General features: G+C 59.7%; 1 protein-coding gene across 3 annotated transcripts in view; it reads right to left on the bottom strand.

Annotated features, from left to right (window-relative positions):
• Positions 1–378: 378 nt before the first annotated feature.
• Positions 379–23,799, bottom strand: part of AGAP3 (ArfGAP with GTPase domain, ankyrin repeat and PH domain 3) — a 99,788-nt gene continuing 76,367 nt past the window's right edge. For all 3 annotated transcript variants that reach the window (XM_028750311.2, XM_028750310.2, XM_028750312.2), the window contains 7 exons: positions 17,052–17,240; positions 13,026–13,187; positions 6,765–6,919; positions 6,066–6,156; positions 4,651–4,873; positions 1,251–1,506; positions 379–1,124 (listed from right to left, as the gene is read on the bottom strand). In XM_028750311.2, coding sequence (XP_028606144.2) covers positions 900–1,124; positions 1,251–1,506; positions 4,651–4,873; positions 6,066–6,156; positions 6,765–6,919; positions 13,026–13,187; positions 17,052–17,240 — 1,301 coding nt within the window. In that variant the 3' untranslated portion in view covers positions 379–899. The remainder of the gene's footprint in view (positions 1,125–1,250; positions 1,507–4,650; positions 4,874–6,065; positions 6,157–6,764; positions 6,920–13,025; positions 13,188–17,051; positions 17,241–23,799) is intronic.

Below are 23,799 nucleotides of genomic sequence, written 5' to 3'. Positions count from 1 at the left end.
ACTATGACTTCCCTTGATCTGGACACTAGACTTCTGTTGATGCAGCCTAGAATAGAATTAGCTTTTTTTGCTGCTGCATCTGTGGACTCATGTTAAGCTTGTGGTCCACCAAGACCCCTAACTCCATTTCACACGGCCTGCTAGTTTGCCCAGCCCCTGTCCCTGGTCCCCCCACAGCCTGGGGGTTACTGGGCAGGTGGGGGCCTTGTCGGATTGCTTGCCAGCGGCCAGGCTCCCCTGCCGCTCCCCTACCCCAATTCAGCCCGGCCTCTCTGCCCCCCACCCCGTCCAGCCTCCCCTGGGCTGGGGGCAGCCCTGGCCCTGCTCCACAGAGGAGAAGAAGGAGAGAGAGCCACACTGTGTGGGGCAGTTGGTGGGTGAGGTGGGGCAGTTCTTTTATTGGGTAGCTGCTCGGTTGCTGCGGCAGGTCTTCCTCTCTCTCTCTCTCTCTCTAGCTCACACACACACACACACAAACGGCAAAGAAACCTTATTTACAGACCGTCATATAAATATTTCCAATGTACATTTTATACACAAGTGGCTGAGACGGGTGGGAGGCTGGAGATGGGGGAGCAGCATCCAAAGTGGGGGGGCCACCCCAGGTCTGTCCCGGAAAGGCTGCAGCGGTGGACGCAGGGGAAGGCGGGGGGGGGGGCTCTATAGTACTGACACACCACAAGTGCAGCCAGGGGGAGGGGAAGGGGGTTCCCTTTGCTCTGGGGCCTCTGGGGGCCCGTGTTCCCTTTTTCCTGGGGGTGGGACGGAGGGTTGCCCATGCGGAGGATGCCTGGCCGCCAGGATGGCAAAGGAGAGGCCCCTCGGGTGCCCAGGGCCGGTGCCTTTGCCCCACGCCCGTCTACCGCCAGGACCAGTCCCCGCAGCGCTGCCAGAGGGGCTCAGTGGGCCGTGGGGGACGGGGGCTCGGGGGAGAGAGCCCCGGAAGGGGAGGCGTTGTTGTTGACGTTCCTGCGGGGCAGGCTGGGCGTGAGGGAGCTCATGGCGGCGTCGCTGGGGCACCCGTGCTGGAGCAGGATGTCCACACATTCTTGGCTGCCGGCCCGGCGGGCGTAGGCCATGGGGGTGAGGCCTCGGGCGTCGCGGCTCTTGACGTCCACCCCGTACTGCAGGCAGAGGAAAAACAGCGGCAAGGACGCCGGTCAGGGAGGGGGCAGCTGGGGGGTCCTCTCCTGCCAGCCCCCTGCCCGGCCTCCTCTGTCCCCCCACCCCCCTGGAAGGCCCTCTGTTACCCAGATGAGGAGCTGCGTGAAGACCACGTTGGCCATGGCGCTGGAGAGGTGCAGGGCGGTCCGGCCGTCTCCGTCCCCGTAGGTCTCGTTCACCTCCTCCTTGGTGCCGTGCGCCAGCAGAGTGACCACGGCCCGCAGGTCGTCCTCCACCACAGCCCGCAGCAGCTGCTGCCCCAGGGGCACGTCCGAGTGGGGCAGAGGGGCCAGGAAGAGCTTCTGCTCGTACTTGGCCCGGATCCAACGCTCCTTCTCCTCCCTGCAGAAGCAAAAGCGGGCGGCCGCCTGTCAGGGATGCTTCAGCCGCAAGTTTCGACTAGATGACCCCTGGCTTCCCTTCCGCCCCCACCATGCTGCGATTCCAGGGAAGGGGGCACTGCACAGAGACGTCTCCATCCCACACGCCCCCCATAAAGGCGGCCTGCCCCCCGGGATCGCCATCTATCACACAGCCCCAGCGGAAAGGCCAGCCCCCACGCCGGAGGGCAGGAAGAACGGGCTAGACGCCGACGGAGTCGCGGCTGCGGCATTATCGCCAGCGGCGTCTTGCCGCCCGCACAAAGGCGCTGGTGCCGAGGGGCCCCCGATCGATGCTGCCGGCACCCCATTGCTATCTGCTGGCCATTCTATCCATCTGCATCTTGCCCGGCGCGATCAATACTGGCGGCAGAGCATGCTCAGTGCCTCCTGCCCCCTGACCTGCTCTTATCCGCTGATAAGGCAGCAGAAAGGGCTCTTGTCTGGGTGTCGGGATGAGTGAGTGACAGCGCAGGGGCTCCGATAGGGACACACAAGGCAGCCTCCCCAGGGGCCAGGGCAGCCATGCAACCGCCTGTAACCCCTTCTTCTCCAGGCGCAGAATCGGCTCTCCTACACACTCCGCGCCTCCTGACTCTCCCGCAGGCAGAGAGGCTACTGAGAGGGGACTTGCTCTCTCCCCCCCCCCCCCCCGTGGCCATGGCAAAGGCAGGGGACCAGCTCTGCCCCAGCGAGCGCTTCAGATCCGTAACACACAAACAGTGTCCCAGCCAGGCATTTGTGGGAAGGAGCAGAGGCATTTGGCATGCAAAAGTGGGTCCTGACTGCCACCCCCCACCCAGGCGGCACCAGCCCCTCTCTGAATCATTGGGAGCTCTGGCCAAGAAAAGCCACCCAACTCATGGGGCAGCCAAGCCCTCCACTGACAGGAGAACCAAGCGTCTTCCTCCTCCAAGGGCTTGCTGAGAGATGGGGGGCCTGTGGCCTTTTCCAGATGCTGTGAGGCTCCAGCTGCCAGCTGCCCCCTGCAGCCAGCATGGCCAATGGTTAGGGCTAAGAGGGGCAGCACTCTAGCAACACATGGAGGGCCTCAGGCACCCCCACCCCCAAGCCCTGGCAGAGGAGAGCCTGCGAGAATGATCCTTGCAGCTCCTGACAGAAATAAAAACAAACCAATAATAATTATAATAATAATGAAACCACCTTCCACCCACGTCACCACCTCCAGGTCTGGCCTTACGACGCCTCAGAGGAAGCGCATCAGAACTTCAGAGACGGGATGATTCCAGAGCGTTAAGCAATCTCCAGCATTTGCATTTCCTCTTCCTGCCTGGCTGTGCTAATTGCGGAAATTAAGGCTTTACCTGTCTGCTTGGAGCGGGAAAAGAGCAGCAGCGCTGCCTTCCCAGGTCAGCTGGAGAGCTGGCCCTGCCGCGGTGGAGGCACACTGGGCTCTAACGAATGCAGAGATCTCCCTCTCCCTGGGGGTGGGTTTCCCCCTTGACTCTGCTGCCGCCCCCTTAGTGGCTGAGGCTGCACCTTGAACATCATCCTGAGCCCCATGCCAGTCAGCGAAGAAGCATTGCCACCCCAGGCTGGAACCTGCCTGCTCTCTTGCTGGCTCCCATCATACGGAAAACAGCTTTGACTCTTGAATGTTGAGGAAACTCCCCTTTCAGAGTCTCCTGGGGGTCTGGCCGTCCTGGGCCTCACGTCCCAAATGCCACCTTGCTAGTTAATGTGGAAGAGCCACAGCCGATGGGGGCCCTGCAACGTCTGTCACAGAGGACGAGGGGGATAGCTGGTCCCTCCCAGATGAATGGGGAGGAAGGACTTCGGTCATTTTGAGGTGCACAGGGAGTCCCCATTTTGAAACAAAATTAAAAAAATCCTTCCAGTAGCACCTTAGAGACCAACTAAGTTTGTTATTAGTATGAGCTTTCATGAGCACGCGCACTTCTTCAGATACCCATTTTGAGAAAGCAATATACAAACGGCCTGTTTTCTAGGTCCTCTATAGATCTGAGTGTCTTGGAGAATGGGTGTATCTGGAACCATTCAGAGACTCTTGCTCTCAGTCACAAAATTGTAAGCAGCAACCTATTATAGATTGTAGAGATTATTATTAGTGACCGTTTTATTATGTTTGATGTGACTGCACTGCACTGCAGAACTGGGCATTTTGCAAGGCAATTTTTCGCTGTGCAATAAAGAGATATTGACTGATTTCCCCCCCCGAGTCCATGCACGGGGCTGGGCTACTGCTCCCTGGATGAGACTGCAAATGTTCGGTTTTCAGACTTGCCTAAAAACCAGAGATGCCCATGAACCAAATTTCAGATTCCTAGCTTAGAATGGCTCTGCTAAGTCTATGAACGTCCAGTTCTCAGACTACATGTGTTTGAGGTCACAGAGAAGTACTCTTGCAATTCTGATGCCTCTTTGTGAGTGTGCGCCTTTTTGGGCCTTTCAATCTGAGTTTCTGGTAGGTCCGAGATGCAAATCCATGCCTTCAAACGGTCAACTATTCCTCCTATAACCTCCACCCTAAACTTACAGCCTTCTGGTTATTGCAAACTGGCTAGATGTTTGCCCCTCTCAGCTACCTTAGGCAGAGGTGCTGGGGGAGGGTGCCCCCCGCCAGTCCCTTAAGTTTGCTAGCCTGCTGCCTCCTCGGTTTTGCCAGAGGGTGGCTGCCCCCTCACCAGCGCAGGAGTAAGATTCAGTGGCCAGGCTAGTTGGCCGCTTGGCCTTGGCCTCAGGCAGCCAGATGTTTTGAGCCTCTCCTTTTTATTCATTGAAAAATGCACACACCACATTTTCGCTTGCCATCTCAAACAAAAAGCAACTCCCACTGGACCTGGAATTCCTTAAGGTTTCACCCCTTTTTCTGAACTTAGTCCTGCCCCCCCCCCCGGAAGGGATTCTTCTCCCAGGCTGAGGCTGTTGCCCCAATCCAACACAAGCACTAGAGAAGCGAGAGAACAGGGTGGGGGGCACCTCTGGCCCCCTTTCTAGAACCAAGCAGAAGACCACGTTCCCCCCACCAAGCACACGGAGGCACCCATGGGGCAGCCGCCCGAGTGGCGAGTCCCGGGAGCCCTGGCCGCGGGGGGCACAGCGGCCTCAGCCAGGCACAGCCTACCTGCAGCTCTCTGGGGGCGGCTTGGGGTAGTTCTCGATGGCGCCTTCCCACACGGAGTTGGCCAGCGTGTTTCCGATGGCCGTCATCACCATCACCAGCTCCAGGGGCCAGTCGTCCAGGTCGAGGGAGCGCACGCGAGAGAGGTGTGTGCCCAGGTTGCGGTGGATGCCGGAGCACTCGATGCAAATGAGGGCGCCCAGGTTGAGGCTGGCCCAGTCAGGGTCTGCGGAGGGGCAGGCAAATTAACACCTGAAAGGGACCCCCGCCCTCATGGGCCTCCTGCCTGCCTGCCTGTCAGAGAGTGGCTTCTGCTGGCTCCCCCTCCCTCTCTCCCCATAGAAACCAAATTCAGGTGAGATTTAATGGTCCAGATGAGGACAGGGTGTTATGGAATGCCTGGAGACCCCCCAAAGGACCCACTCAGCACCCCAGTAGTGATCTGCACCTGAAGCTGACCTTCCCACTGTGTCCCTCCCTCCGAGGGCAACCAAAATGGTCAAAGGCCTGGAAACGATGCCTTATGAGGAACGGCTAAGGGAGCTGGGCATGTTTAGCCTGGAGAAGAGGAGGTTAAGGGGTGATATGATAGCCATGTTCAAATATTGAAAAGGATGTCATATAGAGGAGGGAGAAAGGTTGTTTTCCGCTGCTCCAGAGAAGCGGACACGGAGCAATGGATCCAAACTACAAGAAAGAAGATTCCACCTAAACATTAGGAAGAACTTCCTGACAGTAAGAGCTGTTCGACAGTGGAATTTGCTGCCAAGGAGTGTGGTGGAGTCTCAGTCTTTGGAGGTCTTTAAGCAGAGGCTTGACAACCATATGTCAGGAGTGCTCTGATGGTCTTTCCTGCTTGGCAGGGGGTTGGACTCGATGGCCCTTGGGGTCTATTCCAACTCTATGATTCTATGACCCAACACCTTTGGGAATGGGCTGCAGAGCCAGCAGCCAAGACAACAGCTCCCTCCCTGCCTTGGGTTTTTTTTTCTGGGCCCCAGACTCCCCCTGCCCATGTTTGGCTTCAGACAGAGATGCGTTTGGTGAGGGCTGGCCGTTGGCAGCAAGGAATCATCGCAGGGCAAAAGCGCCCCTCTCCTGCCAGAGCCATCCTCACCCAGGCTGGGCAGGTGGGGGAGAAAAGGGTCTGGGTGGGTGGGGGCCTCCTGGCTGCAGCAGGCGGCTGACAAAACCCAAGAAGCACTTTTGGCGCAGTGCTTTCAGGAGCCGCTCTCTTCTGCGGGATACAAAATGCCCAGAGTGCCCTGGGCACACACTGGCAGGGAGCTTTCCCTCACCCCCCAAGGCAACAGTTTGCCGCCTCTGGTTGCTCTGTCCAGACCTGTGGAGGAGCTTCTGCCAGCAGGAAAAGACACCCCTGCTCCCCCCCCAACCGCCACCACCAGGCCGTCACTCACTGGGCGCATCGCAGTCCACACAGAAGCTGTTTCCGCGCACGGTGCGGATGGACTGCAGAGCAAGCGCATCGCTGTGGCTGCCCAGGCGAGCCTGAAAGAAAGGCAGACATTGCGTCCTGTGAGGGGTTCCTGTCTCCCCCCATCTGCCTCCTCCCTGCTCAGGGCCACTGGGGAGGGAGGGGGAGGCAGCAGGAGAAAGTCTCCCCCCAGCCAATGCACAGACTGCAGGGGCTGATACTGGGGCTGATGCGCCATCACGGTGAACATCTCCTGCCCAATTTCCTCGGGTACCATGAATCAGAACTGCCAGGATCTTTGGACCTGGGTGCTCCCAGCCCCCCGCCCCCCCCCCCGCTTTCAGATCTGCTTGTGGACCCCCAGCAGTGAGAGAAAGCAAGTTTGCCCATGTGCAAGGACACTCCGGCAGCTGGGTCCTGCCTCGACGGCCAGGTGTGCTGCGGGCGTCTTGCAGGTGCCAAGCCAGAGAGACCCTCCTCAACCCAGACAGAGGTTCTGCCCCAAGCCAGGGCTCTTCTGCTGCTCCTGCCCTCACCCCATTGCTCCGCCTCTCCTGTCCCCCTAGGAGCAGGGCAACCCCACACCCCTGCTGGTGACACGGGATGGCAACCCGGCCCATGATCCCCTCCCAGCAGGCCGCGGATCACAGCCGCTTTGCCCCCCCCCCCCCGGCATACCTACCTTGTTCTTGCTGCTCTCGCAGCCCTGGAGACTCGCCAGGATCTGGCTCTCAATGGCTTGCACCCAGAGCTCCCTCTCCTCTGCCGTGGAGGCCTCAAAGAGCCACGACTGGCCCGTCAGAGACACAATGACAAACTCAAAGGACTCGTCTTGCTCTGGAGGAGAAAGAGGGGAGAGGCTCACTTGAAGTGAACAACTACCTGACTCTTAGAAGACATCTGAAGGCAGCCCTGTTTAGGGAAGTTTTTAATGTTTGATGTATTACTGCATTTTTAATATTTTGTTGGAAGCCGCAAAGAGTGGCTGGGGAATCCCAGCCAGATGGGCCGGGTATAAATAATAATAAATAATTATATTATTATTATTATTATTATTATTATTATTATTATTATTATTATTATTATTATTATTATTATTTGCAGAGGGCTGAGTAGATGGCAGCTGCCAGATGGCCAAAGCAGGCAAGCTCTTTCTCCAACCCAGTCCCTTGTCTCCAGCAAAGGGGAGACACGTCACAAACCTCGTTTCCTGGAGGAGAGTCGGGTGGTGCGAGGGATGGCAAAGCCCCCACGCCATTTAGGCCCCAAACCTTGACGTGCAGCCCCTGTCACTGACTCCCAGGCAACCTTTGTCCCTCTATAACTCCCCTCCTTTAGGGAACCACTTAATCCATTTCTACCCCACCCTAATCTTCAGATGGGCAGCATCAAAGTCCCATCAAACGCAACACAACTCCTTAGCATGCAGTGCTGTGTATGCAATGTTGCAAGCCGCCCCTTATGAAGGGTGGTCTATACAGTCCGAGTGACGCTGAGGGAGCCCAGATCCAGCCCTCTCTGGGCAGAAGGGTCTCTCCCCACGACCGGCCGAGACAAGCATCATGAATGGGCAGCAGCATCCAGCCGACGGGTCACAACCCAGAAGTGCCTGGTGGCCTGATCCAGGCTGGACTGTACCACCAGCAGCAGCACCTTGGGGAGAGGCACGGAGAAAGATGGACAGAGAAAGGGAAAGCAGCTCCAGGGGGATGAGAGAAGCAGCAGTAGGCAGCAGACTGTTCTCACCACCTGGTACTGCACTGCAACGCCCACCGGACCCGGCACCAGAAGGAAGGCAGGCCGAGGCGGATGGGAGTGGTGGTCCAGAGCTGATGTGTGCAAACTGGTTCAGAATCGGGGCATCCGCACTCAGGAAGAAGCACTTCCCAGGATCAGTCCACAACCCACTTCGGCCAGGACTCTTACCAGCCATGCAGTGGAGAGCAGTGAGGCTCCCCTGGCAGCCACGACCTCTGTCCTGCCCACGGCTGTGCCCAGGGCCTGGCTGCACCCGGGAGGAGAGAGGCAGCCGCTCCTCAGGAGGAAGCCTGGGCCCCTGAGCAGCAGCAGCAGCAGCACTGCAGGGTCACCTGAGAAGGGAGGCCCCCAGGGCCCCACACAGCCCAGGAGGAGCAACTGGTGGCCTGCAGGGCGATTAAATGGCCTCAGGCAAAAATGATGGAGGGGGTTTTTTGGGCATGCTTTTATTTTAGGACCTAGTCCAGTTTGGGGAGGAGGTGCGCAGCGGCCAGAGCAAAGCAGTCTCTTGACCTTTCCTGCAGGGGCCTCCCAGAGTGGCCCCATCCGGAGACAGGACAGGGGCCAGAAGATGGGCAGCTTGTAGGGGCTGTTGAGGGGAGTTCCCCCCCCCCAGGGCAGATGCCTGCCCAGCTGCTGCTGCTGCTGCTGCCCTGGAGGGGAGTTGCTGGGGGCCAGGAGTAATCATCCCATGCGATGTCACAGCCCACGCTCCAGCTCATAGCAAAATGATGTGTAATTCCCTAATTAGTGTTATGCAAATAACATCCTCAGCTCCATAATGTGGCTTCCTCACTCTCTGTGAGAGACAGGCAGGCAGGGCAGAGGAAAAGCCAGGCCCCTTCCCCAGGCCCCACGCTCCCTCGCCCCCAGGGGCAGCTGCCTTGCTCCCCCCACACCCAGGCAGGTCAGGCAGGGGCCTTCAGGGAGGGCCCTTGGGAGCCCCCCCCCCCCCGCTCCAGGGAGCACCTCTGCGCCTGCCAAGCCACAGGCCTGGCACAAGCACCTTCGTCCCTGCAGCTGCCCAAGGCGTCCTCCCTGCAGGAGCAAGGCAGCCCTCCGATCAATGGACCATTTGCCTGGCAGGGGCTGGATCACGGAAGCCTGGAGCCACAGAGCCGGAAGGGTCATCCAGCCCAACCCCCTGCAATGAAGCCAAGGACAGGCTGCTGGGTTAGGCCCATGGCCCACCTAGTCCAGCCTCCTCTTCTCACAGTCAACCGGAGGGGAACCAGCGAGCAGAACAGGCGCCCAAGAGTCCTCTCCCCCAGGGCGCTGGGAGCCCAGAGCCCAGCCTCCCTCTCCAGATGGCGCCCGCTCAGCTAGGGGTTGGGGCTCCCAGCTCCCTCCTTCCAGCACCACTCCCTCCCCCAGTGCATCATGGGAAAGCTGCCAAGGCTGTAAACCTGTTGCCCACCCACCTCTTGAGGGGAAGGGGCAGAGAGAGAGACAGGTGGGGTTCAGGGGAGAAAGCCTTGGCCAGCCCTTCTCCTGGCTTCCCACACCTCAGTCTCTGCCCTGAGCATCTCCCCAAGGATTGCCAAACCCTTCCTGACCCCCTTGTGGCTGTCCTCTGCCCCTTCTTAGACAGGAGAGCGGGCATCGCTGCAGGCTCCTTGGTGCCAGTCACAGGTGCAGCAGCGGGAGGCACTGCTTGGGGCAACAAAGCCATGGCGCTCTGCCCACATTTCCATGCCAGCCAGTCGTCCGTCTCCGGCCATCCCTGCCCTGGCAGGTGGGACCTTGAGAGCTGCAGCAGGACTTGGGGGGCCCCGGAGGAGACCCCTGGAGGAGGACATGTGGCCTTACGCATGCCAGTCCCTTGCCCACCTCGCCCCCCAAAGTCTGTGCCTGGAACAGAGGAGGTTTCTGTGCCATGAGGGGAGGTGGCAGCAGCCTGGGCACCTCCCCCCCCCCCAAGGGGTCCTCTGCATTTCTGCGGGACTCCAATGCGGAGAAACAACGGGGAGGGGGAAGAGAGCTCAGCGCCTCGCCATGCAGCCCCCCCCATTTCAGTGCATTCCTCTGGGCCCAGCAGCTCACTCCCCCCTCCCCAAACTCATTAGCTCAGTGACTGACCAACTGAGAAATTAGAGGAGCATTTGGGTAATTTGACGAGAGACTGGGATGGGCTTCTGCGGAAAGGCTGGCGAGGGGGCCGTGGGGGGCCTGGCACGGAGAGTCTCCTGCTCCGGATCTCTCGCTTGCCGTGGGGCTGGCCAGGAAGGGTGTGAGAAGGGGGGGGGTGCGGCTAAGCCACGTCTGCGTGCGGCTCCCCAGGAATTAGTGGGCAGTGGAATGAGCGAGTGCGTCTCTTGATTATTTTTTGATGATGTTTCGCAGGCTGAACGCTCTGAAGTACTCCTGAGCAAGCCAGGCAGCCTCCTCGCCGCGGCAGCGGCTGCTAATGGGTGTTAACCCCGCGACCTCGTCTCCAACGCTGCCTGGGCAACAAGCCCTCCAAATGAGAGGGAAATTAGCAAGGCCACGAGGGGAGCAGGGGAGCGAGGCCAGGAGGCCCCCCCGCCAAGCCAGACCCCCCCCCCCGCCTGCACCTGCTCCCCAGGGCATCTTTCGAGGAAGGAGCACGTGCCGTAGGAGTCCTGGGGGGATGTCCCTTGGCAGGCGCCGTGGGAGGAGGGAGAGATCCGCCACCCCACTCGCTATGGGGCTGGCCCCATGCCACCCTCCGCTGCTCCACGGCAAAGCACCTGCCCCCTTGCCTTCTTCACACCAGGGCTGCTGGTGCGAGCGGGATCCGCAGCCGGGCCCCTCTCTGGCCCCTCATGCCCAGGGACCCCCACGAGTGAGGCTGCCCCCTGGCATCATGGCAGCCCCTCATCGCTCCGAGAGGGACTTGGCACCTCCGCAATCGAGCAGGCGTTGTGGGGGGGATGCACGAGGCGGGCGCCATTCGTAAATGTCATCGCGCTACCGCCTCATTTTGCAGCTCATTAAACCCAATATTCCTAACCTGTATTAGTGCATCAGGGACAGCCCCCCCTCCTCCCCCCCCCACACTGCCAGGCAGACGGAGGGAGCCCACAAGCACACGGCTGAAGGCCGCCCCACAGAAACGGAGCAGGGGGGAGCCCTCACAAGCAAGGAGTGGGGCCTCCCCCTGGCACAGCCCCTGTGGTTGGGGGCTAGGAAGGGGCAGCCAGAAGCAGGGGATTGGGGGGCTGGAGGGGGGGGGCATGGCAGCTTCCTAGCTTGCCCCTCCATTGCAGGAAGTGGGGGGGAGGCAAGGTTGCCAAAGGGACATGGGGCAGGGTGGGGGGCAAGGATCCAGCAGGGCTGTCAAGGAGCAGGAGGCACACGGAGACGGGCGTAATCCCTGGCAATCTGGTGGGGGCCGCTCAGGAGTGGGGTTCTCCGACAGGCCCTGACAGGCAGCATTAATCACAGCCACCGCCCCAAAGAAACTCTTTGCCAGCCGCCGGTTTCCCTGCTTGATCTAAGCGACAAAAGCACATCACTGGGCTGCTGCTCAGGAAGGTGCTGAGCACCTCCCTCCTTAAGCCCAGGAAGACTTCGTTGGCCAGGGACAGACAGACAGCCAAGGGATCCTGGCTGGGAGGAAGTACCTGAGGAGGAACCCTGCCCCGATCCCTGGCACCCCAGCCCCACCGGCCACGTTTTGCTCCCAGGAGTTCAGCTGCCAGGCACCCAGCTGGTTGGGGAGTTTGCAAAAGTTGGGCGGGGGGGGGGCTGCTCCGCCGCCCTCTGCCACGGCAGCCTGTCGCGCCCCGGTGCACTTTGCAGACGCTCCCTGAGCAGTTTGACACAGTGGCGGCGGCGCCTCGCTCTTTAACATGCGGCCATGTAAAAAAGCAACAGCTCCGTGCGTGATTTATGATACTTCAGAACAACGAAGATTCAATTGCGCCGCACGTCCTCGCCTCTGATTACCTCCTAAATGAGATAAACTGATGGCAATTCATCCCGAGGCCTCACCCACTCTCCCAGGGTGCCAACCTGAGGCACTGGGGCCTGCCTGCCTGCGGGGAGCCCCCCTCCCCAGCCCCAAATGCCTCTTCCGCTGGGGGAAAGGGGGCCCTGGCGTGGGATAGGGGGAGGGGGATGCAGCGAGTCAGCAGATTCCTGGGCGCTGCAAAATGAGGAGCAAGCAGAATGCCAAGGGGGCTGGGGGGGGGCACATCAAGCTGCAGGGAAAGAGGGCCAGGTCTGCCCTCCCCCCAAGTCTGCCCCAAATCGTCATTCTGCACAGAAGGTGCAGCAAGGGATAAATAGGTGCTGGAGTTGAGAATGCAAAGCCCCTCTTCCCCCGAGAGGCCCTGGGGTGTTGCCAGAAGGAGCCACGGGGGTTCCTGAGCATGTGAAGAGATTCACTAACCAATGCAAATGCCTTTCCTCTGCATTGCCAGCAGATCAAGGGGGGGGGAGATGGCCTCATCCTTCTTGCTCCTTCTGCGCAGAGAAAGGGCTCACTGACCTGCACCCCTGAAAGCCTCAAGGATGTCCTAGCCCCCCCGGGATATTGCTACGGTTTAACTCAGCTCCCCCAGGACACACAGCTCACAAGCCTAGGCAAGGGGAACACGAACACACCCACCCACCCACACACCCACACCCAGACCAGGCACGGCACAGACTAGGAGGAGACAGGCTCGGCTGAGGTCTCCCCCTCCGTCCTTGAGGACTAGCGGCCTCACTGTCAAGGCAGCAGATATTTATGTCTCCCCCCTGCACAACCCAAGCTGCCCCATTTAACTCAACCTGGGCAGTGTCTCCTCCTTGAGCCCAACGCACACCCCCCTGAGCAAGCGAGAAGCCCCTTCCCCACAGACCCCGAAGGCTGCCGGGCTTTCCTGGGAAGAACAACGCCCCTGCAGGCCGGCCCCGGAAAGGCCCAGGCCTCGAGGCTCAGGACAGGCCCCAGCCCTGACCGCTCTCAAGGCCCTCCCAGCCCTTCTCCCCACCCACGGCCCTCCCAGCTGGACTCTGCGCATGCTCTGGAGGCTGAACAAGGGGGCTGGACTAGGTGCCTCTTGGGCTGCCTCCCAAATCTACAGTTCTGTGATTTCACGCAGCCTCCCAGGAACCAGCGGCTGCGTGCCTGGGATGGAAGCCCCCACTCCGTTGCCCTCTCCTGGGGGCTCCTGCGCCTTGACGGGGGAAGCCGGCCCACCCTCGCCCTACCCAGGCCGGTTCCCCAAGGTACCTTCGGCCACCGTCCCAGCCCCGTCTGGCCGGCTGGTGCCTGTGCTCTTTTTCCGGCGATGCTTCTTCCTGTTGGCGTGGGGGGAGGGCGGGGGCTCCAGCTTGGGGCTGGCGGTGCTGGACACGTTGGGGCTGGAGCTGAGGGAGTCGGCGGTGCCGTTGGCTGGGGGCGGAAAGAGGAGAGAGAGCGTCAGACGCGCCGTCCGCGGCACACCCACCCCACCGACCCCCAGGCCCCACGCAAGCGGGGTTGGTCTGGATGACACCTGGGAACCCCCAACTCTACAATAAAAGCAGGCAACGCACCCCTCCACTACCTTCCTGCCCCTAGGAAGGCACCCCCTTTGGGGGATATCAATGCCTCCCCTGCCCCCCCCACTGAAAGGGCCAGGCCACCCCCCGAGGGCAGAGCAGATCCCCCCCCTGCCAATGGGGCAGGAACGGGAGGGTCTCTGCGAGTGCCTCCATATCCCTGCCTGCCACGCGCCAAATTTATCCTCAATCATACTGTTCCTTACAATTAATAGCAGAATTAGAAACAATCAGGGAGCTGGCTAATTACTGTCAATTAGAGTGCGCTAATCAAGCTCCGATCACACACACACGCACACACGCCGCCGCAGCTCTCACCATTAAATGTCAAATTTCATTAGAGACCAGCAACAAAATCAGAAGCCTGACATTCAATTCCAGCCGCGGAGCAGAGAGCGCCGGCTCCCAATCAGCGCAAATGCGGAAGCCCCCCCGCCAGGCGCTCCTGACCCCCCCCGGCCCAACCCCACCCTCCTCGGCTAGGGAACCCGGGCAGTGCTGCCCCTGCACCCCCCAAGGGCAGGGGCTTTTTTGGGGGGGGCGCTCCTCCAACTCCAGAGAGACATTGGGCTCCCTTCACTGGGAGTGGGGGGAGTGGGCTGCCCCCGCCCTTCTGCAAACAGACCCCTGGCACAAACAGCAGTTACTAAAAAACCCCCAACGTCCCACCACCCAACGTTCATTTTGTTGGTTTCCTACAATCAAGGGGCGTGCAAATTTTACAAAATAAAATGAATGAAACGACATCAAGTTGCGCACAGGATGAAACGCACAGAGTAGGAGCCGATGCCCTTAATGCCAACTGTTTTGTGAGCAGGACTTTGGGGGGTGGGCCCTTAGAGTTTGGGGGAAGCCCCTCTTGCTTCTGAACCCCTGCCATGCCATGGGGCAGGGAAGAGAGGCAGGTGGTGGGGGGGATGGACTACCATTGGATTCTGCCCTGCTCAGGATCCCGCCCCCCCGGCTGCAGAAGTTAGTGAGGGAATCAGGGCCCTGCAGAGACAAGCCAGCAGGGCCTCAGCCACAGGCGGAGAGGGGCAATGGAAGGTGCAGTGGGACAGAGCCCCACACAGAGCATGGAAAGGGGTCTGTCTCAGCCTCCTCTGCAAAGGGAAAGGGGCCTGTCCCCCCCAGCCAGGCTAAGGGGGGGAGCAGGGGCCCAATCACCCTGGGCGATCCTGTCCTTGGTCTACAGACCCATCCGTGCTCAGCTGTGGGACTCTTGCCGCAGGAAAGGCCTGCCCATGTGACAGCCCCACGTGTCGCAAACCCAGCCAGGGCCGATGTGGGGAAGGGGCAGAGCTTGGCAGCAGAGGAGACGCCCTGCAAGCCGGTCTCAGACACACACACCCCAGGCATCACTGTGCGGCGCTGGAAAAGGCCCCTGCCTGTCCGTGCAGACACCACTGAGCCAGATGGACCAAATGCTCCATCTCAGAATGAGGAGACTGCCTCTGTTCCTAGCTTGGCTGCATGAACTGGCCCCCTTGCCAGGGGGTCTGGATGGGGCCCAGCCACGGGGACCACACCAAGTCAACGGCTTCTGGGCTGGCGTCCGAGTAGAGGAGAAGCCCTGCCCTTCCTATGCTGGCCCTGCAGGATCCGCAGCCACGGCGAGTCCTGCAGGGCCAACCTCAGAAGGGCTCCTTGCCCCTCAGCCCCCACCCAGGACAGGCGCCTGACTCACGGCCTCCTCCCCACCTCTCTCCTCTGTCAGGGCCCTTTCTCCTGCCAATGCCTACCAGTCCCGGGGGCCACACGCCACCTCTGGGACCAGGAGAGCAGGCGTTGGGCATCATAGGTGGCAGAGAGCTCCTGCCCTGTTTGCCAGCCTCCCAGGGGCATCTGGCTGGGCACTGGGGGAAGCAGGAGGTTGGGGCAAATGTGGCAGGAGGCTCTTCTTATTCCCAGATTTTTTGGGGGGGGGGGGCTTTCCCTGCCAGAGGGCCACATTCTCTTCTGGGGGCATGTGTGGGGCAAGAACGGGCAACCAAAGTGGGTTTCATCAGCTGGGCAAGACTCTGCCCACGCCCACCTGCCAAGCGGAGCTCAAGGACGCCTTGCAGCCGGGCAGAAGCTCCCTATGAGGTTGCAAGGCAGGGCTGGGGAGAGTCCCAAGGGCCAGGCGGAGAGAATGGGAGGGCCACATTTGGCCCCCCGCTTCCCCACTCCTGCCAGCTGTTCTTCTTCCCAGAGGTTGAGCACCACGGGCAAGGAGGGGGGTGTTTTGGAAACTCTCCTGCACCCAGGGGGACCAGGGTGGAATTCGACACCTGCCAGGGCTGCAGGAAAAGCCCTGGGAACAGGGCCGGGTGGTAGCGGAGGGCACCTCAAAGGTCATCCAGACCAACCCGCCTATACGGGAAGAGACTCCTCATCCCAAGCGACGCTCACGCAGGCAGAGCGGTGAACTTTCCCATCTGCCAAGGGCTCCCAGAGCCATGGGGCTCTCCGGCCACTGCCTGCCCCCCCCCCGGCCTGCTAAAAGGACAGCCTTGCCCAGGGGCCAGAGCCCCACTTCCTCTGCTGTGGCCTCCGGCCAGGGCAGGTCCCGGTGGCGCAGGCAGGGCCCTCCCCACCTGGGCGATGGGCGAGGAGCCCTCTGCCATGCCCCACATCCACTGGCTGGCTGACTCCCGCCCGCTCACTCGTTCTCTCTCTCTCTCTCTCTCTCTCTCTCTCTCTCTCTCTCTCTCTCTCTCTCTGCCCCATCAGCAGTAACAGTCTGATTAATTCGCTTCCAGCAGGGAGCTGATGGGGCCAATGATGGAGGCGCTGCATCAGGCGCGCCGAAATTGATAGTTTTTCACAGTTACAAATGAGGAGCCTCCCCAGCTCCAAATGGCGGCGGCGCAGTCGGACTCCGGTAATGATCATAAAGAGGCTCTCTTTAAACTGCGAAAGCCCCTGGGAGGGAGTGGGGGGGCGGCTGCCGCGCTAATGAGAACGACAAGGGGGCGAGCAGGCATGGAAATGGCTCCTCCACTCTTGATGTGCATTTAACTGCTTTTTTAGTGCGGCGGCAGAGCCAGGAAGCACCGAGTGATGGATGCCGCACAGAAGCATTTATTTTCCAATTCGGCAAAGTGGCTACGTTGGGAAATGTATGAATTATTTTAATTCACTCAACTGTCCTGAAACACCCGTGCAGGAGGGAGGGAGGGAAGGAGGGAGGGGGGAGGCAGGAGAGATTTTTTGCTGGGGCTCCAGCTCGTTGCAGCCAGACAACGGGTGCAGCACATCCGCAGGCAGGCAGGCAGGCGTGAGAGGGTGGCCAGAGCCTTCCCCTGGGAGGCAGAAGACCCTTGCCGCCCCTCTGCCCCTCTAGGCCTGACCTCCGACCTCCCCTGGTCCTGGGCAAAGCAGGGCCTTGCCTGGGGTGGCCCCTTTTCTCCTGCCTTCTCCCCTTCCCAATCCCTGTGGAAACACTTTGAGGCCCCAGGCTTGGAATAAAGAGCAGAACATGGAGAGGGCAAAGAGGAGTGAGGCAGAGGGGAACCCCCACCTTCCTGGGAGGGGGGGCAACTTCTGGCCTGCATTATGGCAGCTGCCCCACTCCATGGGCTGAGAGATGGAGGGGCAGCTGCAGGGGCAAACCGCAGCAGGTCTGCCCACCTCCCACAGCACAAACCCCTTCCCTGTCCCCCCCCCACACGCACACACACACACACACACACGCACACACACACACACACGGCTGCTGCCACTCACTCACCTGGGTTTGGGATGTTGCTAGGCAGGACGACGGCCTCGTTCCACTGGTCTGCGCTGGAGACAGAGTAGGACCGCTGATGCATGCCCCCTCCCCCGCCGCCATCCGGCTTAATGCTGAAGCCCACCAGGTTGGTGCCGCTGCCCGAGCGCTCCGAGTGCAGGGAGGTGCTGCTGGCCGAGTGGGGGGCACCTGCAGGAGAGAGACAGCCCCGGGTGAGGGGGAGACCCACCTGGGCATGTGGGATCTGCAGCGGAGGGATGGAGCCAGGCCCAAGGATTCGGAGGAGGGAGGCCAAGACCCCGTGGAGGACGCTGGGACCTCTGAGGACAAGAGGAGGCCAGCAGGCAGGTGGAGCCACTGTATTTGGGCATGGGGGGCTGGCTGCCCTGATGCCCCCCCCATTGTCTGGCGCTCCAGCCCCTCTGCCCGCAAAAAGGCACCTTTGCCCCTAAAGGCTACAGGTAAGTTGCTAAGTGGCGCTGCTTTACGATGCCTTAAAAACACCTTGTCGAGGGCAGCTTGGGGAAACAGCTTTGTTGAGTCACCCCAGCTTCCCACCCCAGCCACCACCAAAGGGGGGCAGCAGCAAGCTGTGCCCCCTCCCTCTGCCCCCAGTAGGTGGTCCTTGGGGCCACTTGCCCGAGAGACCAATGGCCGTTTCCTGTGGTGGGGAAATGGACAAGGGAGCCAGACGGAGGCAAGGGCCAGGGTGAGAAGGGGGCCACGCTCCTGCCAGCCTCAAGTTCTGACCTGCCTGCCCGTCTGTGCCCGCAGCGGCCAAGCCCACCCACCTCTGGCCTGGCACCTCCTGACTCATCTGATGGAAAGGGCAGCAGGAGGGGCATCAGTGGGAGACAAGACAGACAGACAGACAGACAGTGGGGTCCTGTGAGGGACCAGCCTGAACCCCTGGCCAGAGAACCACAGAGGGGACATTGCAGAGTCTGGGGGCAGAGGGCTTGTCCCCCTGCCCTTCTTGATGCTTAATGCCTCCCTCCTGCTCTCAGGATTCCCCCCTTGGCACTGCCAACCCCTTGGCACTCTCACTCTGCCGGCGTGTCCTGGCATTGATATCTTCTTACAATACGGGAACAATACTTTTGGGCAAAAGCCGTCAGCGCGGACGCTGCTCCCCGTCCCATTGTTCTCCGCAAGGGGGCCAAGCAGCCCCAGCCGGCCAGCCCATCGCCTGCCCCATTTCAAGGAAGCCACCCCCCATCTTCACAGCCCTGGGCACTTCCAGAGAGAAAGGGGGAGAGGACAACTACTCCTTCTGGGCCCAAGACTGATCCGGGAAGGCAAGGCCTGGGAGACCAGGGCCCACCGCAAGGGAGGCAGGGAGCCACAGGCCTTGAAGCCCCCCAGATGGACGGGGCAAAGGGGAGGGGGCACAGAGGCTGATGGGGAGACAAGGGGGCACCATCCTGGCTAGACTCCCTCCTTGGAAGGGGGCGGACTCTCCTCCCCTGAAGGTTTTTAAAGAGAGGCTGGACAGCCGTCTGTCAGGGATGTGTTGGCTGTGATTTCTGCATTGCAGGAGGTTGGACTAGATGGCCTTTGGAGATCCCTTTGCGACACTACGATTCAAAGAGGAGCGCAGTGTGGCTGCCCTGGGGCTGCGTCAGCCTGTGCCAAGGCAGCCCCCGAGCCCCTGCTGCCCACCCCACACAGCTGGGGCTCCAAACAACCGCAGCTGCTCTCAAGCCAAACCCGGCCAGAGCCTTGCGCTGATATTTATCTCTGTGCTACAGGGAGCAAGCCCTGGACTTGACCATTGCCAGGACAGGTGTAAAGGGGGCTGGGGTCCGAGGGGAGCCTTGTTGCTCCGCTGGCCCCCTCCCCTGCCCCACCCTGGGATGAGTGACAGGGCCGCCCGCTCTCTGCTCCGCTGAGCTCCCCCTCCCTCTGGCGGTTCAGCGCCTGAAAAACACGTGTAAAACCATGACACTGACTTTGCCTCTAATTAGCCCTTAATTTACAAGACATACTCGGAAGGGTAATTAGCTGGTGCTCGGCTCCCGGCTGCCACATCCATCTCTCTTGCTGCCTTCCCTGGCAGGAGGGGAGGGGCCGCAGCAGCAGCAGGCGGGAGCAGCCATGGTCAAGACCCCCCCAGCCAGAAGCTGGAGACGACGGGGAGCCGAGAGGTCCCAGCCAGGGCTGCCAGGGAGGACGATTCACTGGGGCAGCAGATCCCAATGTTAAATCTTCCTTCCCTCCTTGTTCCTAAGGCAGAACTTCTCTCGCCCCTTCTTCCCTGGTGGGGAGATGGGCATCATTCTGGGGTCCATCTCAGGGGGCAAAATGTCTTGGACCTGCCTCTAGCAGCGGGAGGAGCAAGAGGAGGAGGGCAGCCTTCTCAAGACCTCGACTCCCCCCACCAGCCACCCTCCCACCTCTGGGCAGAGCAGTGGCATTGTGGGCACAGGCCCTCTGGAATGCCCACCCGGCGTCTCCTGGCCCCCCACTCCTGACTTCCATCCTAACACAAGGTGCAACAGGCACACAAGTTTTATGCAGGGAGGGGGAGCTGCCATTCACAAAAGGACTGTATAATTAATAATAATAATAATAATAATAATAATAATAATAATAATTGTTATGCCCCAGCCACTCTGGGTGGCTCCCATCAGAAAATTAAAAGCACAATAAAACGTCAAACATTAAAAACTTCCCAATACAGAGCTGCCTTCAGATGTCTTCTAAAAGTCATATAGTTGTTTACAGTGGTACCTCAGGTTACATATGCTTCAGGTTACAGACTCCGCTATCCCAGAAATAGTACCTCGGGTTAAGAACTTTGCTTCAGGATGAGAACAGAAATCGCGCGGCGGTGGCAGTGGGAGTCCCAGTTAGCTAAAGTGGTGCTTCAGGTTAAGAATGGACCTCCGGAAGGAATTAAGTACGTAACCAACAGGTACCACTGTATTTCCTTGACATCTGATGGTTCCACAGGGCGGGTGCCACCACTGAGAAGGCCCTCTGCCTGGTTCCCTGTAACCTCACTTCTCGCAGTGAGGGAACCGCCAGAAGGCCCTCGGTGCTGGACCTCAGTGTCCAGACAGAACGATGGGGGTGGAGATACTCCTTCAGGTCTACTGGGTCTTTGAGGCCGTTTAGGGCTTTCAAGGTCAGCACCAACACTTTGAATTGTGCTCGGAAACTTACCGGGAGCCAATGTAGGTCTTTCAGGAGGGATGTGACTCGGGGTGGGGCATAAAAACTTAAGAAGAAGCCTGCTGGATGAGGCCAGGGGCTCCTCTAGCCTAGCATCCTGTTCTCAAAGGGGCCAACCCATGGTGGGGAACTCTGCCAGCAGGACGTGAGCCCAAGATCAGCCCTCCTTCTGCAGGGAGCTTCCAGCAACCAGAAACGTTGCTGCCTCCAGCTGGGGATGTCAGAGTCCGGCCATCGTGCCTAGGAGCCATTGAGAGCCCTCCTGTCCAACCCTCTTTTCCAGCCACCGCAGCTTTCTGGGGGAGAAAGTTCCATCGTTCAACTTGGTGCTGCCCGAAGGAGGACTTCCTTTTATCTCCCCTGAATCTTCCCACATTCAGCTCCCTAATTTGGAAGTCCACCTGAGATAAGCATCCTTCCTGTCTCTCCTTTATTTTTTAAAAAAGGACCCTGGTGTGGGATTTGAGAAGAACTCAGGTGAACTACACCTGCTGAGAAGAAGAGCTCCCAAACTGCTCTGGACTAAAACGACTCCAATTTGTCACTCTCCTGAGATGCCAGACAGCCAATACCTGTGACACACCTGGCGGGGGGCTCAGAACATCAGTTAGGTTAGCTGAAGTTCTGTGCTGCTGCAGGCAAGGATGCCCCCCAACAAGCCATAGTTAACAGCGCCCCCCCCCACACCAGCCAGGGTCCTGGGATCAGCTCAAGGCATGCCCCTGACCTGCCTGTCATGATGGACGATACCCTCACATCCCAAAAGCCCCCCAGCAGATTCCAGACACTTCCAAGCTACAGGCCCCACGACCCGGGCAGACCGAGTGGATCCAGACATTCAGGTTCAGTAGGGGCTCGTAGGTGGGAGGCAGGAGCCAAACTGCCAGCAGCTCATCATCCTGACCCGTGGTCATTGCCTGGCGCTGGGGGGCGGGGCAGCAACTTGTGTTTGTGGCAGCAGCTCTCCCTCTGAAGGTTCCCGGTCCTTGGGAGCTGGCATGCGCCAGGCAAGGCGGGTGGAGCAGGGGGGCTTGGGCAGAAGGAAGATGGAGGCTGAAATTGCCCATCAGGAGGAAAGGGAAGGGGGCACAGCTGCCCACACAGCCACAAGCTCATTCTGCAGTGCTGCAGAAAACGGGCCCAGCACAGTCCTCAGATGGAGGTCCAAGGGGGTGGGCGCTCAGAGGACTCACAGGGGCAGAGCCTCCCCTTGAGTCCCCTGTTTGGGTTTCAAGTGAGGAATTCTGGATAAAGTGAACAACACCCCCCCCCCATTAATTTGCTGCTGTCCTTCATCCAGCCAGCCAGCCACTTGCTGTGCCAGTTCAAGGCATGCAAGTCCCTTTCCATTGATGGGGAATCAGGCTTTGCCTCCCCCTGCAAGAGTGGGCCTGGAGTGTGTGTATTTTTGTGTGTGTGTTGGGCTGGGGAGGGGGGCAGGTGGAGGCTACTCCACAGCAAAAGCCCCCTGGAAGGATAGCTCACTCCCTGCACCCCCTCTGGGCTAGGCTTTGCCGACAGTGCGTTTGGGAGCAGCAGCCAACAAGGGCAGGAACTTCCAGCCCCATGTGCCCCTGGCAAAACAGGGGCCCACAGCAAAGCATTACGTGGCACCCCTGCCAGGCTCCCTCCCTGCCTGTCGTGCAGGGAGGCCTGACGGTTGACAGACAGAAAAGGCCCCACAGCGCTGCTGGAAACTTGGGGCCACCCAGAGTTTGCCCGCTAAACTGGCAGGCTGCAGCCCACTAGCCAAGGCACCAGAGGGTCCTTTGCCGTTGTTCCCTGCAGGTGTCCCGGGAGGCGGCTGAGGGCCAAGAGCAGAGGCGGGGGGGGGGGGGGGGGCTTCTCTTGCAGGGAGAGGGAGGGAAGGAGGGAGCTTGAGCAGAGAGACACCTCGGAAAGCTATTTCACAGAGCTGTGCAGCTGGAAATGGCATGGCAGGCAGGCAGGCGAGGAGTCACTGGAGCAGCCCCTGAGTGTCAGGCCCATCAGCACAGATCTGGGCGCTGGGAAGGGAGCAGCTAGGAGCCAGGCTCAGCTGGCAGAGGACAGGGGGGGCCTTGCTGAGGGAGAGGCCCTGGGACAAATGACCCCCACCCCCTCTTTCTCCTCCAGGTGAAGGCAGGAAGGTCAAGGTCAAGGTAAAGGGACCCCTGACCATTAGGTCCAGTCACGGATGACTCTGGGGTTGCGGTGCTCATCTCCCTTTATTGGCCAAATGAGCTGGCGTACAGCTTCTGGGTCATGTGGCCAGCAGGACTAAGCCGCTTCTGGCGAACCAGAGCAGTGCACGGAAACGATGTTTACCTTCCCGCTGGAGCGGTACCTATTTATCTACTTGCACTTTGAGGTGCTTTCGAACTGCTAGGTGGGCAGGAGTAGGGACCGAGCAACGGGAGCTCACCCCATTATGGGGATTCAAACTGCCGACCTTCTGATCGGCAAGTCCTAGGCTCTGTGGTTTAGACCACAGCGCCACCCGCGTCCCTGAAGGCAGGAAGAGGCTGTGCCAATTGTCTTCTGCTGCTTCGGAGGGGAGGACGCGAACCAGCGGATTCAAAGGACAAGAGATTCCGACTAAACCTCAGAGAAAGCTTTCTGAGGGTGAGAGCCGCTTGCTGACGGGACAGACAACCTTGGAAGGTGGTGGGCTCTCCTTGCTTGGCGGTTTTTAAGCGGAAGTTGGTTGGCCACCTGTCAGGGATGCTTTGGCTGGGATTGCTGCATCGCAGGGGGTCAGACTCGATGACCCTTGGCAGTCCCTTCCAACTCTGCAATCTTGATTCTAGGATTGCTCACAAGGACAGATCCCAATAACTGCTGAAACACATCAAGGCAGCTGATGGCTCTTGCTCCCCTTAGAGGGGCTGTCTCTGGCAGAAACTGGCACACCTGCGCTGGCTCTGTCTGAGCAGGAGGCAGCTGGGGGGACCAGCTCACCTTGAGCTCCTTGGCGAAAGGTGAGGGGCAAATGCAGTGAAGAAAGCAAACACCCACAAAACCCCTCCTCCAAAAAAGCCCAGCCTTGTGGGGCTCAGGGGCTTAGCTTTCGATACGATATCTTTATTGTCACTGCCCCATACGGAACAATGAAATTGAAACATCTACACAAGACATTCAAACCCCCCTAAAAACTCTGAAACCCCATTTTAAAATACAATATACTATAGAGAGACTCCTTACACTGAATTTAAAACAAGAATTGTATTTGGGTAGAAACTGTTTCTCAGGCAGCTAGTCCTGGTCTTTATAACCCTGGACCTTCTTCCAGAAGGCAGAAGCTGAAAGAGATCATTTCCGGGTTTCCAAGCTGTGTCTGATCGGGAGGGACAGGTGATGCTTAACAGGACATTGTGCTCTTTCTTATCCTATGATGCTCATTTTGCATCAAATGTGCAAGTTGCTCCTCAACTAAAACATGATGCACAACAGCGCAGGGAGCTGCCTTCTACTGACACTCCGAGGGGCCACCGAACCCAGTCCGGCCAACACCCCCTGAAATTCCCCTGGCATTGCTGCCAGAGACCTTTTAAGCAGGAAATGCTCTGGGAACTGAGCATGGCAAAGCCTG

The sequence above is a fragment of the Podarcis muralis genome, chromosome 12, assembly GCF_964188315.1.
Source record: "Podarcis muralis chromosome 12, rPodMur119.hap1.1, whole genome shotgun sequence".
Taxonomy (NCBI): Eukaryota; Metazoa; Chordata; class Lepidosauria; order Squamata; family Lacertidae; genus Podarcis; species Podarcis muralis.
The sequence above is the reverse complement of the archived record's forward strand: the minus strand, read 5'-3'. Positions and strand labels throughout refer to the sequence as shown.